This window comes from Leiobunum rupestre, chromosome 11, assembly GCF_980474605.1.
Source record: "Leiobunum rupestre chromosome 11, qqLeiRupe1.1.hap1, whole genome shotgun sequence".
Classification (NCBI taxonomy): Eukaryota; Metazoa; Arthropoda; class Arachnida; order Opiliones; family Sclerosomatidae; genus Leiobunum; species Leiobunum rupestre.
In genome coordinates this window covers 19203840-19222611 of record NC_143394.1, presented here as the reverse complement: position 1 = coordinate 19222611, position 18772 = coordinate 19203840, and the positions used below count along the sequence as shown (strand labels likewise).

The 18772-nt window shown below is 37.3% G+C and overlaps 1 protein-coding gene across 4 annotated transcripts in view; it reads right to left on the bottom strand.

Annotated features, from left to right (window-relative positions):
- LOC149921937 (ras-specific guanine nucleotide-releasing factor 2-like) overlaps positions 1-3497 on the bottom strand; it is a 108047-nt gene extending 104550 nt beyond the window's left edge. For all 4 annotated transcript variants that reach the window (XM_090164067.1, XM_090164070.1, XM_090164069.1 and 1 more), the window contains exons 1-2: positions 3168-3497; positions 1826-2091 (exon numbers count right to left, since the gene is read on the bottom strand). In XM_090164067.1, coding sequence (XP_090020193.1) covers positions 1826-2089 — 264 coding nt within the window. In that variant the 5' untranslated portion in view covers positions 2090-2091; positions 3168-3497. The remainder of the gene's footprint in view (positions 1-1825; positions 2092-3167) is intronic.
- Positions 3498-18772: the final 15275 nt, after the last annotated feature.

The window sequence follows — 18772 nt, the reverse complement described above, 5'->3', positions numbered from 1 at the left end:
GAATTTGCCGAATAGCTGAAAAAAAATCTAAACACACGTGAACTAAATAAAATATTTTAACACATATTTTTATTGCATTTATTCACGGGTCTTTCTTCGCAAACAAGTTCTTATATTTCTAGAAATGGCTATCAGTAAGAATTTAACATTGAACAATAATTATGCACTTATGTTTCTACGTATGTTGATTTAGCTAGGTAGCTCAAATTTGAGTTAGTATTGCCCAATCCCATCTTAAGTTTCAAATATTTCTCAGGGTTGGCTGGTTTAACCACACTGGTTTAAACAATGGTTTATATCATGGATTAAACCAAGTGATTTAAAAAAAAACAATGATAAAATTGGCGAATAAGTAGATAAGTCCATAATGAAAAGGGATAATAAAGCTAAACCCTAAATTATCCCTTTTCATTATGGACTTATCTACTTATTCGCCAATTTTACCATCCTTTACAATGCAGTCCATAGGTGGTTCCTTTTAACTTAAAAAAAAATCAATAATTTGTTTTTATTTAATTAACTAAAAATTACTCAAAAATGTTTGTACCTTTTCTTACCGAAATGATTACATTTCTAAAACATTTACAATGTGACCACATTATCAATACCTTCCTATAAATTCCTTGGGTTTTCTCATGTAGTATAACCCGAAAACATTACGTCGTCGTGTACCCTTCTTCATCCTATATTTCACTTTATTGTATCTACTGTTTTTCGATAAGAATCCCTATTTTTGCTTATGGTTTTTCCCATATTTTCCTTTAATTCTAGGGATATTTTTATTACTAATATTAATTTTTAGTTGATTAGTAATGCACGGTTAAACAAAAACGAAAAATAGATTAAAAGTAAAATAAAGCATTGTTTAAAAAACCTGATTTAAACCAAAGAAAAAGCGTTTTTTTCAACCCTGGTATTTCTATGGTTTTTAACCTTTACATAGATCCTACAATTGGTTCGAGCGAGTACGTAACGATCACAATTTTAATGGTGGACATTCTGTTACTACATTTCGATCTTAGTCAAACGGCGAAGAAGCTTATTATTAAATTTAAAAAATATATAACTTATGAGAAATCATCTATTTTGTAGAAAACCAAATATTTTAGAGATGCAGGGCTGTACGAGTGGTGGTTTTAGGCAATCGAGTTAGTTATCGAGTTCCAATTTTTTTTTCATCGAGTATCGAGTCGAGTAATCGAGTACTTGATTAAAGGGAAATTTTATCTTATTCGAATCGAGTAACTAAAAAAAACCTCGCGTAATATTTTTAACGAGTCGGGTTATCGAGTACTTGATTAGGAGCTGGTTTTATTCAAGTAATTATGAAATTAAATTTAAAAGGAGTATAAATGCTGAAAAATATTCCTTTAATTTAAATGAACCACAGTTTCCACAACTTTTTTGGTACAATTTATTGCCCCCAAAAAGTTGTAAAAACCTCCATTTTAACTTTGAAGCTACGAGGATAAAAAAAAAACAAATACTCGACGAGTTTAAAGAGCAGCTTATTCGAGTAATCGGGTCCCCAAATATGCAATTTTTTGGTACTCGGTAATCGTCGACTATTCTCCAATTACTTATTCGTGGTCGGGTACTCGCTGATGTTCGAGTACTCCCACAGCCCTATAGAGATGCCTATCTCAAAAACTATGTTAGAGAATTACACCAAATACTGTACAGCAATGAGAGGTATTAATTTGATGTGTTGCTAAAATTCTAAGCTTTTCGAAAAAATCTGGCGTTAGTTACCGCGTCACGACAAAACAGACAAGCAAAAGATTTCGATTCTACTGTGAAAAAGAGGAAAACACGAAGTACTTACTTGAGACTGGTTGCATTTCCCGGTGCTGGGTGTGATGTTTCGTTCGCAGTAGCAGCCTTCCAGAAAGATGACCCCGGTTGGCTTGGGCATCGAGTCGTTCTCGTAGTAGAAAAGCAGGTTCTGGTAGAGCAGGAACCAGCGCAGTTGCCATTTACTGTTGTCCGATGTCCTTTTGCACAAGTAGCCACGCAGGCCAGTATCGTTCATGGCCTTCTCGGCCAAGAACAACAACTGACCCTCTTGAAGTCGAATACTTCGCTGCATGTCTGCGGGACAAAGGAATGTTCATCATTCATTCAAACAACACTAAAATTAAATTAATTAACAACGCTTTAATTTCGCGCGGCTGCTTCTAGTGGTCAAGATTGTTTTACTGTAAATTTTATCACTCTTGGACCAGATTGCAACAGCTTTTTGGACAAGATTGAACTGGTCAACTGGTTTACCAGTTGAGAAATTGCTCGGACCAGATAATTATAATTAAACCATGGTACTAGTGACCACCATAGTTGAATTTTTTTTTTAAAAACCATTAAATAACTGGTGCCAAGTTTGATAGCAGGATGATTTTAGAGTCCCTACTTTCTAGCTGAAAGATTTCTGTTTCCTCGAGAAATTCAGAAACATCTCACGGGTGGCGCTTTTTCATTTGTAATCCTGTGTGACATTTTAGTGTTTGGTCAGTGTAGATGAGAGTGACCACTGAAGCGACTGATCGTGAAACCGGTCACTCCGGATTACGTTTTTAGTAGCCATCACCAAGTTACTTTAGTTGCGGTCATTTTACATTTATAACACGCTCGAGTATTTCAAAACTATTAAATATTTACCATTAAACAATTTTAATTAATTGAACAGGAAAACTGCACATGCACCTAAATTACAACAACCATTTGTACGTTTTAAACTAATTGGTGGAAATCGCGGAATAATCCTTGAATCCTTCACAAAAGCTCTCGACGCAAAATTATTTAGCATCCGAACTTAATTAATCTATTTTCATTGCGCTATTTTTAGATGATTCCGCAAATTTCTAAAACAAAAACATTAGATTGGGCATTTTTAATGCCGTAAAAAAATAGCGCAAGAAAGAAAAGAAATAGCCAAGCAGCTCTTTACATCAATCCCCGTGTAAAGCAGGGTATACGACGACCAAGTATGTTTGTTGGACAACACTACTGATATTTTTTACGTTAGGTTATTTCTTTCAGTAGTATTGTCCAAAAAACAAAGTTTTGTCGTCGCGTACCCTGTTTTACAAAAAGTGTCTAAAGCGAACGATTTCCACCAGTTAAATTACAAATGAAACATACAAATGAAATAGAGAGTGAAAATGAAATACCGGTCTAGAGAGAAGATTTTTAAAAGAGTTCAATTTCGAATAAGATTATGAGCCGAGAGATGATTCAAAATTAATCGCGTAAAAACGCGTCGTGGGTTAGAGATGATCTAGATGAGAAACAAACTTTTCCAAAGATATTATTATATAATAATATAATATATATATAGTTTCTAAGCTATTGGTTCGAATGGTCGTCGACGGTGGCCGGCTGCGAGCGCCGAGGTTGTTCTCGCGACTGGCAGTGAGTCGTCGGCCGAGAAAGCACGGTTGTGGGCCGCGGTATCTCCCGGGAAGAAGGGCCGCATTTCGTCGGTGGCCCAACGATGCGCGCTCCCGTCGACTTTGTGCGGGACAGCTACCGAACGACGTCTTCGCCGCAACGCCAGAGCCCCTCGACTTTCTCCCCCCCCACCTCACCCTTCCAGTCCCCTTGCCGTAAGCCCCTCGATCTACCTGTGGCGCCCCGTGGTGGGGGAAGCGAACGCCCGGTTTCCCCGTTTCCGACGACTACCTGATGCTGACGTCTTCCGGAGATTCTCCGTCGGCCGTTTTCACCGCCACCCCCCCGCCTCTCCCCCCCCCCTCCCCAGACGTTCCAGAACAAGCCCGAACTTGCAAGAAAGCATCAAGTCACATTTCGCTTTTATGGAAAAAACCGGTATTTAATAGAATAATTATGGTTCTTTGTAGTCTACCATTCTTGTGGTCTACCATTACGTGTTTGAGGTCAAAGTTTAGAAATAGACCATACTAAAAGGGCTACACCGGCGTTTGAATTTGATCTGTTTCACGCGCTAGTTTTCAGAATTTTTCAAACGCCGGTGTGGCCCTTAAACTATGGGCCCATGAACGATTTCGTGAGTAATAGGTGAATTTTTTTATTGGTCCATTTTTTAACGAGGCTGCGTCCGCTACTGAGTGAAAGTTGGTAGTCCATTTCTTTCAGAGTAAGTTGATGGAAAGAAATGTGAGCGCAAATTCGAAAATAACTACTCTAAATTTAATGGTCCAATTCTATAATTATTTCGACAAAGTAAGCGTTATCTTGAAAAGATTTAATTTCCAATAGGTCTTGGCCCCAAGCGAAAAGTTAAAAAAACTATAAAATAGGAATGAAATTTTATTTATATACGACTTATTAATATTAAAAATATAACGTATAAAAAATATGATATTTATAATAACATAAGCCTAACATAAGGTCACCACAGTGGCCTAGCCAGAAATTTATCAAGGGGAGGTCGAAGTATGTGAATGTTAAGAGGGGGTCAAAATTTAGTACAGTCAAAGGTAGACCCAGGAGGGGGGGGTTGGACACGCCACTGGGTCACCATAAGCAAAGGTCCAGGCCAAATTTTTGACGATCACATACCCGTTATTAAGAGGTAGGTATTCAAAATCTGCACCTCCTAGTGGTTATATTATCAACTAGGCATTTCCCCAAATTAATTTCGCTCGTTGCATTATGAATGCGCAGAAGGCGTGCGCGAACGTTTTTAAACTTAGAACCATGCGGGAGAAACTCCGCCGCGAGCCCTTAGCACCGTAACCAAGGCTTATTCGCAAATCGCAATTGTATTACTTTCAAACTTAAAATTAACATTTATCGTTGCAAAATGATTCATCAGAACCTAAAACTGGCTTTTAGAAATAAGAGTTGTGTTTCTGAAGGTATTAGTTTTTCAAATTTGAGATTTAGGCGCGTTTTGTGTGGCATTTATCAACCCGAGCATCGCATATTTTAGATGTATAAATTTGGAAAACGAAGATGGCGCTACTGCCCTATCGTCGTACGTAATTTTCTTATCTCCAGGACAATGCCGTAATCACGGGCCCCTATGGTAGACCTTTGCTTATGGGGATCTTATGATCGGCTTATGATAATAATAAATTCAAATATTAATACTTATGAAAAATGTTTCATGTTTCGTTCAAGAGATGGCGATATACACCTAAAATCAAGATGGAGCCTGAAATGGGGCGGGGCATAACACCAAAGCAAAACACTGCAGTGCGTAAATCAGGTCGTGCCTCGAACAGTTGCCAACTTTGCGGGATAAAAATGCTCACCCGCGGGCTGCGGGTTTTATAAATTTTTGCAATGGTATTATAAATCCTAACTATTAATAATTAAAAACCAAAAGCCGACTTCCGAGTTTCCTTGTAGAATCAGTAGAAAAATCAGGGTAGGCGAAATAACGGCTTTTTTAAAAATTAAACAACCCAGTATGGTTAAAACCGGTTGTAACTGGTGGTTTATACCGGTTAAATGCTCAAATTGCTTATATCTAGCCCTCATGCTTAAATTGACCGATTTAAAAATTACGTTTTTGCGCATGACAGTACCTTTACATTGAGGGTTATTTACCTGCTTTTTTACCCTAACATGGTGGCGTATTTCCACGTGCAAAATGAATTTTAAGACCCCCAATTGCTTATATCTAGCCCTCATTACTTCGTGAGACGACGTAGTAGACGACCAAAAGTAAAGGTTAAAGGTCTAGTTTTTCTTCTGCTTGTCCCCCTTTAAATTAGGCCAACATGTTCAGCGGTTGGCCTACCACCCGGGTATTTGTGCTCCACTAAGTTAATTTAAAGGGGGACAGGCAGAAAAAAACCTAGGCCTTTAAGTTTTAGTTTCGTTTTGGAATAAAAAATGCAGAATATTATATTCTGCATTTTTATTTGAAATAAATAGTATTTAAATTTTCAATACTTCTAATTCATTTCTCAATATTGTTTTTTAATAAAAAAAAAAGTAGTTTTAACCAGGAAATTTTTTGGTGGTTAAAACCGGTCTGGTTGGTTCTTGCCAACCCTGAGAAAAATGAAATGAGCGGTCTTGCTTTAGATTCCGCGGGGTTTTCACCTTTTGTTCGCGGGAAACGAACCCTGGTCTCGAAATTTCCCAGAAGTATTTGGGGCACGCGCGAACTTATTAAATTGTCAAACATTTCGTCACCATCGAACTTCTCGCTGTATAACCTGCAGGCAACGGAAAACTACGTTTCCCCCCCGTTTTCCCCCCTTGTCGTTAAAGGCCTAAGGAAATGGAAATACTCTTGAAGTTAAAAATGACGCTAACTTTGTCAAAATCGGAATATAAAATTTTGTTCATACACTCCAAAAACATCGTTGAGGTTTATTGTGTGAAACGGCGCAGGAAATTACTAGTAATTTTAAAAATATTGCTAACATTTCTGTAAAAATATGTCAATTTACAATATTAAAGCTATTTTTTATCAATATTATGCTTTAGTTTTGTATAATCAAAAGGATACGTACGAAAATTATTAATTATAAATATTTGTACCTGAGCCTCGGTCAACAAAACTTGGCCAACTAAAAGCGTTCGTGTAGCCTACACGAGTACACGTTATGGAAATGTTTTCTCCGATAACACGGAGCATCTTGGTTTTTTCAATATTTTTTTGTGAAAAATGTTGACTAGTTAACTAGCATAGTTCGTAACCGAATTCTGTAATCCAGGGATCATTCAAAATAGGTTCATGAAGCAGCACGAATTGAGTTGGACCACGGCCAACTTTGACACTCGCCAATACAGTCTCGCTCCGTCCTCAATACCCTGAAAGCCAATTGGCAGATTTCCAAATGCCACTCTACCTTTGACAATGGAATTTTGTCCCATTGTCAGAATATAATTCATTCACAATCTATGAAGCTCTGCAATAATAACTGAACTGTAAATGACTGCTGTAACAATAAAATACTAGAAGGCCATCTTGAAGAACCAAAGTTGTTTTCTGAGGCTCGAGTGAATAAAAGCTAGTTTTGAATCCAGTATTGAAACATTTTAGTCCACTTGAGTGAGGTTCACACTTACCCCTAAAATAGCTTCGTTTTAGATAACTATAGTTTTCAAAACCAGCGTGAGAAATCGCTTCGTGTTGGTTCAAAACGACAAACCGGGGAAGTAAAATTGCACATATTTTCAAAAATAATGGGAATAAAATTCTAAATAATGTCAAATAATGTTACTGTATGTATAGTAAACATGATTAACTAATTGTTTTGGGAAATATTTTAGTATTTTCAAAATTGTGGTCATAATAAGACGTTAAGCCTTGGCTCTAAGCGAACCGGGGTGAAGCGATTTCGCACGTGTGAACCAAGAATTATCGTCGGTGGTCAAAACTGGCATTCAAACCGTCCTAAACTGGGTTTTAAGCTCTAGTGTGAGCGTGGCTTGGTGACCGTTACAACCAATGAGGTAGAATTTATAACTAGAGCATTAATCCAAAAGTGCGAAAACCGGGGCATTTTTCATGTTTTTGGAAAAATATTATTCGATATTATTTTTAACCGGTAGATCGCAGACAAAAGTTCCAGTGATAAAGTGAAATAAACAAATAGCAGACTCGGAAAGGTTAGAATAAACTTGGTTGGTTTAAAATCCGCCTATTTTTCGCTGAAATAAAACGAGTTGGTCGTAGGAGGCAATAGCTTTTTACTCCCATTTATTTTAATCGAAAATTGGCAAAAATGTTTCTATGTTGGAATTTCCAAAAACAAAATTAGTTTACAAATGTGCTTCAAATATACCACCGTCAGCTGCGATACACATCTGGGCACGGTAAAAAAAGATTTCGAAAATAGTTTTCGATAATTTCTGGAGTAACAAGACGACATGCTTCTACAATTCTCTCGCGTAAGGGTATACGTGGCCTTTTATTAAGCCCCAAGGAAAAATCCAGAACTGTCCGCGGATCTAGGAGGCCAACAAACGGGTCCATTCCTTATCATCCATTGATTTGGGAATTCGTTGTTGAGGCACTCCACGACATCACGGTGCTGGTGAGCTGGCGCTCCGTCGTGCTGAAACCATAGACGCATGAAATCGTGCTGGGAGCCTGGGAAAGGTCATCCAATGCGTCCGCTACCTCGTTTTGAAGAAAGGCCAAGTAATTCGGTCCATTAAGACACGAGCCGTAGAAACAAATGGAGAAGAAACGTTTAAAACGGAGATTGCGACTCTATAAATTATAATTTATCCTCGCATTTCTATCAACAGTGAGGCCCTATAAATTATTGATTTGCATTGATTTTTTAAAGTAGATATCGGGTCTCGTTGAATAAATCCCGCTGTTAGCCTGAAATCGAACATAACCGCGATATTTTCTTTTCCAAAAGCTCATTTTCCACAAATTATAAGCTCACTAAATTAAATCGCGTCAAGAAACTCGAGCACAGGCCTGACAAAATAGAGGGGGGAGACACTGGGGCCTTTGGAGAGTTTGCAGCCTGTATGTCCCCGGGTTTGGACAAGCAAGGCCAACTTTGATCTACAGCGGCCACGTCATTTTGATAAGCTGCTATGTAAACTAGTGTGACTAAGAAATCCCGCTAGGGACGCTCAACTCATACACAAATTAAAGGCGGGGAATTCAAACTTATTCTTATAAAAACTGTTTTTTCCATTTATATGAAACTACTATACAGTAAAATGTAAATATTATTAAATTAACATATTTAACTGAAATTTCGATGCAAAGGTTGTCGTATATTTTAAATTACGGCAGAAAGACGCATTTAGAAGCAGGGTTGGGGAAAAAACGGCTTTTTAAAAGAAATCCAGTATAGTTAAATCGAGTTGTAACCAGTGGTTTAAACTAGTAAAAACCACTAATAAAAAATGCTCAAATTGCTTATATCTAGCCCTCATTACTTCAAAAATGCTCAAATTGACCGATTTCAAAATTATGTTTTTGCGCGTGACAGTGGTTTAAGCCACTCTGGCTGGTTCTTGCCAACCCTGTTTAAAAGTGGGTTAGGTTGGATATGGTCTTCAGGCTAAGTTCTAGGTGGAATTTTCAAACCATGTTTCTGGACGACGCGTGGTTTAATTGATTCTCCGGTTTTTAATAACGTATTTTATAACAGTGGAAACCATGGTTTTACGCAATATAATTTTATTAGGTAAGTTTAATTTTAGTGCCTTTTTTGCAAATTTAGAAACTAATCAGTGACAATGCATTCTTGTTGCGTGCCAAATTGCACATCTAATACGCGAAACAGCAAAAATTGAGCATTAACGATATTCTATCAAATTAAAATCTACGCAATTTATGGCTAAAGAACATTTCAAGCAAAGACTCAAGTAAATGATAAAATTGCATCGGATGTGGTATGCAGCTTGCATTTCTTGCCGTCTCACTACTGCGAAGGTTCGTTGATCTATAGTCGAATAGTCTGCCATTTAGAAATAATAAATTTTATTGTACAGCTTTAAATTTGCTTCACGGAGACTGAAATAAAAAAGAGCGTTTCAAGTATTTTTTCGTGATATCCCACTTATATCACGCCTAAGATTACAAAGAAGAGATAACATATTGATCGAGGCTTAGACCCAATAACAATAAAACAACCCCACGTAAAAATCCCTACCTTAGTATCCTCAGTGCCAAGTTCTTCTTGTAACGGTTAAAAAGAACGCGACTTGAACCCGTAACAGCTTATTTGTATATATTTTCTTCTTTGAAAGCTCGTCCACCGTCTTTGTCTCTCCTTTCACACGAACCCGCTAATTGCTTATTTCGGTATTATATTTTACCGACCCCACCGCGGACTCTGAGTCATAGTATGTCCCGGGGAAACCTTTTATATTTTGTTTTGTTTTTGTTATTCTACTCTACCTTTTCTCCCCAGTTCGATCGAGGATGCCTATCCGAGTAGTCTAACTCACTCGCCTGTTTTTTGTCTATAGTTTTGATATTTTTAAGTGTATATTATATTTTGTCTATATTAAAGTATTAAGTATTTTATCATCTTTAGTGTTTTATTTTATAACATAATGGTCCTCCTGAGAGTCGTCTTAGTACCAATCATTACATTCTGACATTTCACCAAATGTGGGTGATCCAAATTTAGAGGACGAGGAAGTTTCACAACTTCAAAAACTGAAACGCACAATCCACACTCTGCAAACAAAAGTATGGCACAGAACGAAAATTGCAAGACCAACCAGATCAGATTGACACCTTAAAGGGGAACGGTCAAGCTTTAACCAGTTAGATAGTCGTATAGCCCATTAAAAACTAAAATTTATGGCGCGAAAACCGCATAAAAAATATTGAGTGGTTAATTTTTAATAAAATAAAGAAATTTCGGGAAATCGAAAAGCGCGCGTCCGCCGCGACACCTGCTGAGAAGTCGGTGAGACAGAAAAACAACGTAAACGCGCGCGCTGCTGAAGACACAAAAAATATGTTTTTCACGCGCGGCGGGCTAAATTGCGCGATTTTAAAAATTAGGATAGTTCGCCAATCGCTCATACGGGGTTAGGGGCGCTGGCGGCAGCCCCTAAGATGGCGGCGAAAATTCAAACCCAAACACCTGGCGTTATTTTTCGTTTCAATTTTTGGGGCCAAAAGGTATTTTTTCAAGACAAAAAAAAAGGTACGTGTTAGTATATTGAACGTCTTGTTAATCTTTTGATACGGAAATAAGGCTATATTTGGAAAAGCTTGGCCGTTCCCCTTTAAGAGAGGAAATAAGAAAAATCGAAACTAAGCCCTACCAGAAATTATCGGACATAACTAAAGATGCGGAGCAGTCTGAGGAAGATCAAGCGTTAGTTTTATTAGATCTAAAAAATCAAACGCCCTTCGTGGAATACCACTACCGTGAGATTACGCGCTGTTTGGAACTTCGGGTCTCCGAAAGGTGATAAAACGCCTAGAAAACTTGGATTTCTGAAATACCTTCTAAATCAACATTACAAAGATATGTCGGTAAAATTGATGGTCAAACTGGTTTCACTAAACAATAAAAGAAAGGCTAGTATCTGAAGCAAGCAAGCCTCAAATTATATACGATAAAAAATTGGACCAAACATTTGGATTAAAGGACACAAAAAAAAACATAGAAGACAACTTGACTTTCGAAAACTCTGGTGAAGTTGAAACTGAGCAGCAAAAAGAACCAGTTTCTCTTTCTCATCTTTCTCTATTCCAGCAAGGTTCTTCTTTTCAAAGCAATTAACCTTGGATTGATAACTCTTTACGTGATTAAAGAAGTAGAAGATTGTGGCTTTTATATCATCAGAATTGTCATAGACAATCACATTTCAAATGTAGTTATGGATTGAAGGATCTAAAACTAGAAATTCTCCATCCGGTGGACAAGCAACGCACACTGTTCCTCAGCTTTGATGCCAGCCATATAGTCAAAAACTGCAGAAACAAATTAATAGATACAGAATCGGAAGACATTTATAGGAAACGAACTTCATGACAGAAACATGAGAACATAAATCGCGAGGAATTTGACCAGGAAATGCATAGAGCCAACCAATTTTGAGAAGAGATTGTAATTTTGGCGCCAGAAGTCATTGCGGCTCTAATGTATTTAGAGAAACAAAATTTTAGTCATCCGAAAGCAAGTATTTTCAAAAAAGCCGGGCCTACCACTGAGTGCATGGAAACAATTCAAAAATGGTTCGACATCCACAACGTTTGCAATAGGCATTATGGTATTCAATCCAGGAATCCCAATAAAAATCATTTTTCTCCCTCGATTGTGAAAGGCTTTATGCAAAGACCAGCAACAAATATTAAAAATTAAACCTACCAAGCAATTGCTCTTACGACCCAGTCCACAGTAGCCTGCACAAAATATTTATTGAAGCCTGGGTTCGAATTTGTGTTAACTAGGATAACTAGCGACCATGTTGAGAGGTTTTTTTTTAGTATTTTGCAACGAATGTCAGAGGTCAAGATTGTTAAAAAGGGAACCATCATGTCATTAGTCAAGGCATCAAATGTACCAGATGACAGTTTTGACGCAATTGAAGCCTGCAGAGATGTGTGCGTGTATTCGAGAATTGACAGAGGTCCATTTTATACCTCCAACGAACAGATTTCGGAAGACTGCCTGGAAATTTTTGACGTCCTTTTATTTTACCCCGAAAACCAACGCTCTACTTCGAAGTTAGCCAGTGTGGCTTACGTGGCTGGATATATTCTGAGTAGTTCTCCTCTTCTTGACTTAATCAAGGATTTAGACAGAGGAAACCTTCACTAGCCCAGTCGTCAATTTGTGTTGGTCATCTCGACAATTGCTACCTTCAATGAACGTGAATTTCCCTTCATAAAACATACTCAAGGAATGTACTCACGTGTGTTAGCTTTTCTACTTTCATACTTTTTATATTGCCGCCAATGTAAAAATGTTATAAATTCAGCAAAAAAATTCCCCTGGCGAGAAAATCTTTGGTCCCAAGAAATAGGCGAATGCAGAAGCGTAGCAAGAAATTCGTCAAGGGGGGGGGTCGAAGTATGTGAATGTTAAGAGGGGGTCGAAGAGAGGGTGGAAATTTTGTACAGTCAAAGGTAGGCCCCAGGGGGGGGTCTGGACCCGGAAACCCCCCCCCCCCTTGCCTACGCCACTGGGCGAATGACTTTGCTGCTATAGCGCGAACAGCGTGTGATCAAAGTTGGCCGTGGGACAAACGAGGTACCCTTCTAAAGGCTAGTATTTCTGCCAGACGTACGATAATTATCGTACACGCCAATAATTTCCGAGCTATTTTTGGGACGTACGAAATTTTTAATGGCGTACTATATTTATTTATTTTTATTTATTTATTTGAAAAAACAATATCTGCAAATCCAAGAAGCTGACTGGTGCGCAGAAAAACAGAATTCAAAAGTAAAATATGATAGATTATAATAAAATATGAATACATAGAGAAACAAAGCGAAAAATTATAAAGAAATAAAAAGAAAATCAACTCTCTAACCCCAAGAAGGCCATTAATTTTGAACGGAATAAACTTTTTTCAGTGACGATCTCATTAGGAAGCGAATTCCAGTCGCTAATGACAGTGCTCGAAAAGAAATTAAAACGGACCGAAGTTTTAGATTTGGGCTGACGAAGTTTGAGCAAGTGTCCACGGGTCCTGGACTCATCACTTAAAGAAAAATAACCAGAAAAATGTATTTCTAAATTATTGTATAAAAACTTAAATTGTTAATTTTGTGACGAATAGGAATAGAATGAATATCGAGAGCTTTTAGTCGCGAGGGAGCAGGGAGCTTTTCCAATTTTGTAACCAATTTAGTAAAATGATTCTGCGCTTTTTGCAAATTCAAGAGATCAGTGGATAAATGTGGAGTTCAAACAGGGGAACAATAATCGATGATGGGGAGAGCGAGATAATTGTAAAGCTGTTTATTAAGTTTGGGGTTCCGAAAATTCAAATTACGACGAATCAGTCCCGCCAACGAACGAACCCGTTTTGTAACCTGATTGGTGCGAGCCGATAATTTAAGGTGAGGGTCAACAATGACCCCTAGATCGCACTCGGAGAGCGTGGAAACAATAGGAGTACCATTGATATTGTAAACAAACGTAGGATTATTGCGGCCCAAATGAAGAACAGAGCATTTATTGGTGTTGAAGGAGAGTCGAGTCCGTGACAAACAGCCCAGCTAACCACCGCGTCTAACCAGAAGAAAATAGGGGAAGTACGTATCTGTAGCTTTGAGCCGTAGAAGTCGTCGTGTGACCCACGAAAACGCCTTTTTACGCATAATAAACCAAACTGAAAAAGTAGTCCTACTTTTGTTTTGATTCAACACGGCTATAATCGACGAAAGCAAATACGCCTTAGCTCAAATAGCAGAGAATGAGAAGGGAAATATGTTACAATTGTTCAATTTAAGAAAAATGACTTTTTAAACGATGTATTCATCCGCGATTTCCCGCCAAACCGTTTTGGCGCGAAAATTCGTGAAAAGTGACGCCTTTCCAAAGCTGACTAGAAGCGTACTTCCCCCTATTTTCTTCTGGTCTAACTCATTCTGCAACAAGACGGAATCAGAACGCGATCTCATTTTAAAGGAAAGCTTCGAATCATTAGCAAAAAGCAAAATAAGAGCAACAACGACAACACTGGGAGGGAATTAAGAAGCGCATTAAAGAGTAATGGACCCAGAACAGAGCCTCGCGGGACCCCTTTATCTATAGAGCTCGAGGGAGACGCCTCGCCCTGAAGACCGACCATTTGTTTGCGATCTTTCAAGTAATTTTCAATCCATTTAAAGGCATCACCGTCAATACCTGCAATGCGTTGAGCATCCAGAATATAAGGGTGGGGGATGGAATCGAAGGCTTTAGAAAAATCTAAGTAAATGATATCAACATCCATCCATTTAGACCAAATATTAGTGGCCTGTAGTAAGTTAGTAAGGCACGAACGCCTTGAAAGAAAGCCTTAGCTGAGATGGAGAGAAAAACTTAATGCGATGAAGGTATTAAGTTAATTGGTCAAACACTAAATGCAGCGCCGGCCCTAGGGCGGTGCGAACAGTGCGCCGTCATAGGTGGGGGCGCCGAAACGGGATCGGGACGACGGGACCAATAACTTTTGACCGCAAGACCGAAACGCCTGACCTCGCGCTGCCGCCTAAAAATATCATTGTGCACCCTAAAAAAATAAAATATATGCTATTAACATATTAAATTTAGTCGCGCCCAACTATACAAACTATATTATTTCTATTCGTGTATTTGGCTTTACTATATTAGTTCCCTTCCACGTTCCACGTTGGGAAATTAATCGGAATATAATATCAAATTCTCGATGGAACAGAACCAACGACGTGGTAAAGAAGAACAGACCGGAGATCGTGGTTTTTGAAGCAACGTATTTGCAGTGGCGGCGCTAGGGGGTAGGCCAGGTAGGCCACTGCCTACCTTAAAATTTAGAGGCGCCCAAAAATCACCCTATAAGAGGCCCCAAATTGATCTAGAAAAGGTCTCAAAATTGTCCCAAGAGATAAAATTATTTATAAATAACAATGAAACAATTGTCGATAATGTATTTAGAAATTGTTGAGGTATCTTCTAGTAAATAAAACCAGTTCTGTTATATTTGGACTCGTTTTACTGTTGTTAGAACTTTTTTGTTCGTCATGTACACTCTGTTTAAAAAGTCTTCGACTGGTGAAATGTTTGCCCTCTTTTTAATTCTGCTAGAAAACTATAATAGATAGATCGATGAAACCAATTGCAACTATTATTTATTTTCCAATATCTTTTGTTATTTATCGGTTTCGTCCACCAAAATTTAATAGTTTTGGCAGCTACCGTCAAAACTAATTTTTGACAACTTTTTAAATATTGGTTCTACGGCACTGACTCGCGCGTTTTTGAATTCACAATGGTCGATTCATATTTAGAAAGTGGAAAAACTTTCCCTCTACAACCAACGGTTGAGAAGTTATCGCGTTTACAAACTTTCGTTGAAATTGGGAAACACCTAAAATGCATCAAGCGATTATTAATAACGCAACTTCAACAGCGATTCAATAACATTGAAAATATATTTAATTAAAGGCCGGTTTAAAAAAAAACAAATCCCAAGAACAACTTGGCAAGTGGTTTTAGGAATATCCTTTTTTATACGCTAAAGCTTTTAAAAAGATATTTGCGTTAGAAATTGTTTATAATAATGGTTACCACAATATTAAACCAGCCTTTAATTAAACATGTTGTTGGATCGCTGTCGAAGTTTCTAAAGCAAATAGCTTTTTAAAAGCTTTAGCGTATAAAAAAGGATATTCCTAAAACCACTTGCCAAGTTGTTCTTGGGATTTGTTTTTTTTTTAAACCGGCCTTTAATTAAATATATTTTCAATGTTATTGAATCGCTGTTGAAGTTGCGTTATTAATAATCGCTTGATGCATTTTAGGTGTTTCCCAATTTCGACGAAAGTTTGTAAACACGATAACTTCTCAACCGTTGGTTGTAGAGGGAAAGTTTTTCCACTTTCTAAATATGAATCGACCATTGTGAATTCAAAAACGCGCGAGTCAGTGCCGTAGAACCAATATTTAAAAAGTTGTCAAAAATGAGTTTTGACGGTAGCTGCCAAAACTATTAAATTTTGGTGGACGAAACCGATAAATAACGAAAGATATTGGAAAATAAATAATAGTTGCAATTGGTTTCATCGATCTATCTAATAGTTTTCTAGCAGAATTAAAAAGAGGGCAAAAATTTCACCTGTCGAAGACTTTTTAAACAGACTGTACATCAATGCTTTATTTTATTGAAGCATTTCGTTGAGAAAAGGGGGGTCCCGGGTCGGGGCCCATTTATTTGGTGTGCCTACCCTCGCGAAAATTCCTGGCGCCGCCCCTGCGTATTTGTTGTGAAATTAGATAAAATTGTCAATTTCGACCGTAGCTTAGACGAGAAGGGCCCTTATGAAAGTTTCTAGTTGTGTAACGAACTTTCACAGAAGCAGCAGAGAGAATTTAGATAGGGAGCGGAAAGTGGGGGTTGAATTGTCGCTCTTAAAACCACGTGATCGAAATAACAGGCCAGGTCGGTTTCCGGTATGATGCTTTTGTAACCTCCCTAAAGAGGCGGAGTTAAACGTACGACGATAGAAGCACCAAATTTGAAATTCGGCTCTCTGGCCTAAGCAAACTTGAACAGACATGTGTTTCATCTTAAAAGGTAATTATTTTGTTTCTTAATTTAAAATATTTCGTAATACATTTTTATAATATTATTTATTTAGGTGTTGTATACCATTGTCTACAGTATACTTTCAAGAAGCTAAATGAACCAAAATTATTTATGGATGCATTTGTAAATACTAGAGGAAAATGTTTAGTCCGGGACATATCAGTATGAAACCAAAGAAGCCCTCAAAGCTAATTAAGCATTACGAAAGGGTTTCATGTAAAAGTCCAAAGAGTCTACGAAACTAATCTCTCTAAAGAAAAAGCCTGTTGTGGAAAATATTGGAAAGAAAAATCGCAGAAGGAAAAGCTAGAATCTCCTCTGAAGAAAAACAAAATAAGTAAAGGATCTCCAAAGACTCCAACTAAGGATGAAATTCCCACCATTCACATTCCAGAAATTAAAACAAATATCAGCTTAAGCTCATCTCAAAGCACAATTTAAATTGACGATAATTCAATGTATAATTTTTTAAATGGAGACCCAGATTTGGAACTTTACAACAATTTTTACGTTCATCATGAAATTTCCCACTACAATATGTATTCCTAATAAATTTTCCTATTCATAATGAGTGAAGAATCAGAATAGTGTTACAACGGAAAGATTAAGTAATATTTCTAGTGATATAAATTTTTTTCAATTTGTGTTATGTATAGATTAATTTAGGCTAATTTTGTTTACATAATCAAATTTGTATTGTAAAACGACCTGAAAAAGAACGCATTATTTTGTTTCACAAAAGATCAATATTATATTTTTTTATTTTTCAAAACTGAGATGTTTCAAGTTGAATTGAAATAAAATTATGTAACCATTTTTTTTGAAAATTCTGGAATTGCCATTAACCGCTTCTATGACTAGTCAAGATAAGGCTTTAAGTTTATCCATGCTGGCTTCAAACAACCCAATGAAAGGATTACTGTTTCGACCACACGAGCATTGCTGCCTCCCAAAGTATTGCTCAAGAGGATCTTGATATAAGTGCTGCATCAAAACTTATTTTGCACCTTTACTAAAAAGGAATTTAACGGCTGAAATTGAGAAAAAAAGAATCTTACTATAACTAAAATAATAAATGTTTATTATAGCTGTACCAATCATTCATAGACCCTCAATTGTTGCTGCGCTTAAAAACATTTTGTTCCTTTCGCTGTTGGCAAAATCTACAGGCCAATTGGTAACATCTTTCTCCCAATCTTCTAAATATTTCATGAAGTCTTTTTCTAGCCACTAAAATTAAAGAATGACATTTATTTTCTTGAAGCATCCAAAAAATGGTTTCATTTCCCTTCAAGTTCAAACGTTCATTGTTTTCATTTTCATAGAGAAACATCGGATAAAGTAGTCTTCTCAACCACATTGCCTGAACCCACCGTTGACATTTTTCGGTCTCCCTTTTTGCTGATGGAAACTATATGAAAAAGACTCCAAGGTCTCTGTCTATTAGTCGAGTTTTGTTTGGAACTACAAGACCCATATTTGCAGACAATTCGCTCATTTCGCTGAGGCTTTATTTAAGCCTTGGATAGTTTAATAAATATTTGACTCGCCTATAAGATACAACCATTTAATAATGTTATTAAAATTGGAAAAAGTTGATATATTTAAACGCAATGAATATTTACCTTTAGAAAATAAACCTTCCAAATCGTAAGCAAATCTGAATATATTTCAGAGAAAATTTAAATTCGCTCGCACGATAGATTGCAGAATGATGAAAATGATCAAACGTTCTCTATACCGCTGCCAGATGGCGCTGCAGTTATACGCGTAAAATCAAAGGAAAAGCAACCAATAAGAATCTAGGAGAAAACGGAGTTGACACGTGACAGGAAGTTAACCTGGCCAGATAATCTCGACGCGACCGTGTGTTTGGGCGGCATCCCTTTTTGTACTGTTAAAGGTAGGAGCTGCCGCTCCCTATCTAAATTATCTCTGGAAGCAGTCAAGAATTCAGCAGAACACAATTGCAGGTATTATGTGTCAGTATGATGTATCTAACTTATTAGTAATTAGTAATGAAATGAATACTAAACTTTTCACGTTAGTTTTGCCAAAATATAAGTTTAATTATATAACAAACGGTAAAAGTTAGGAACAATGT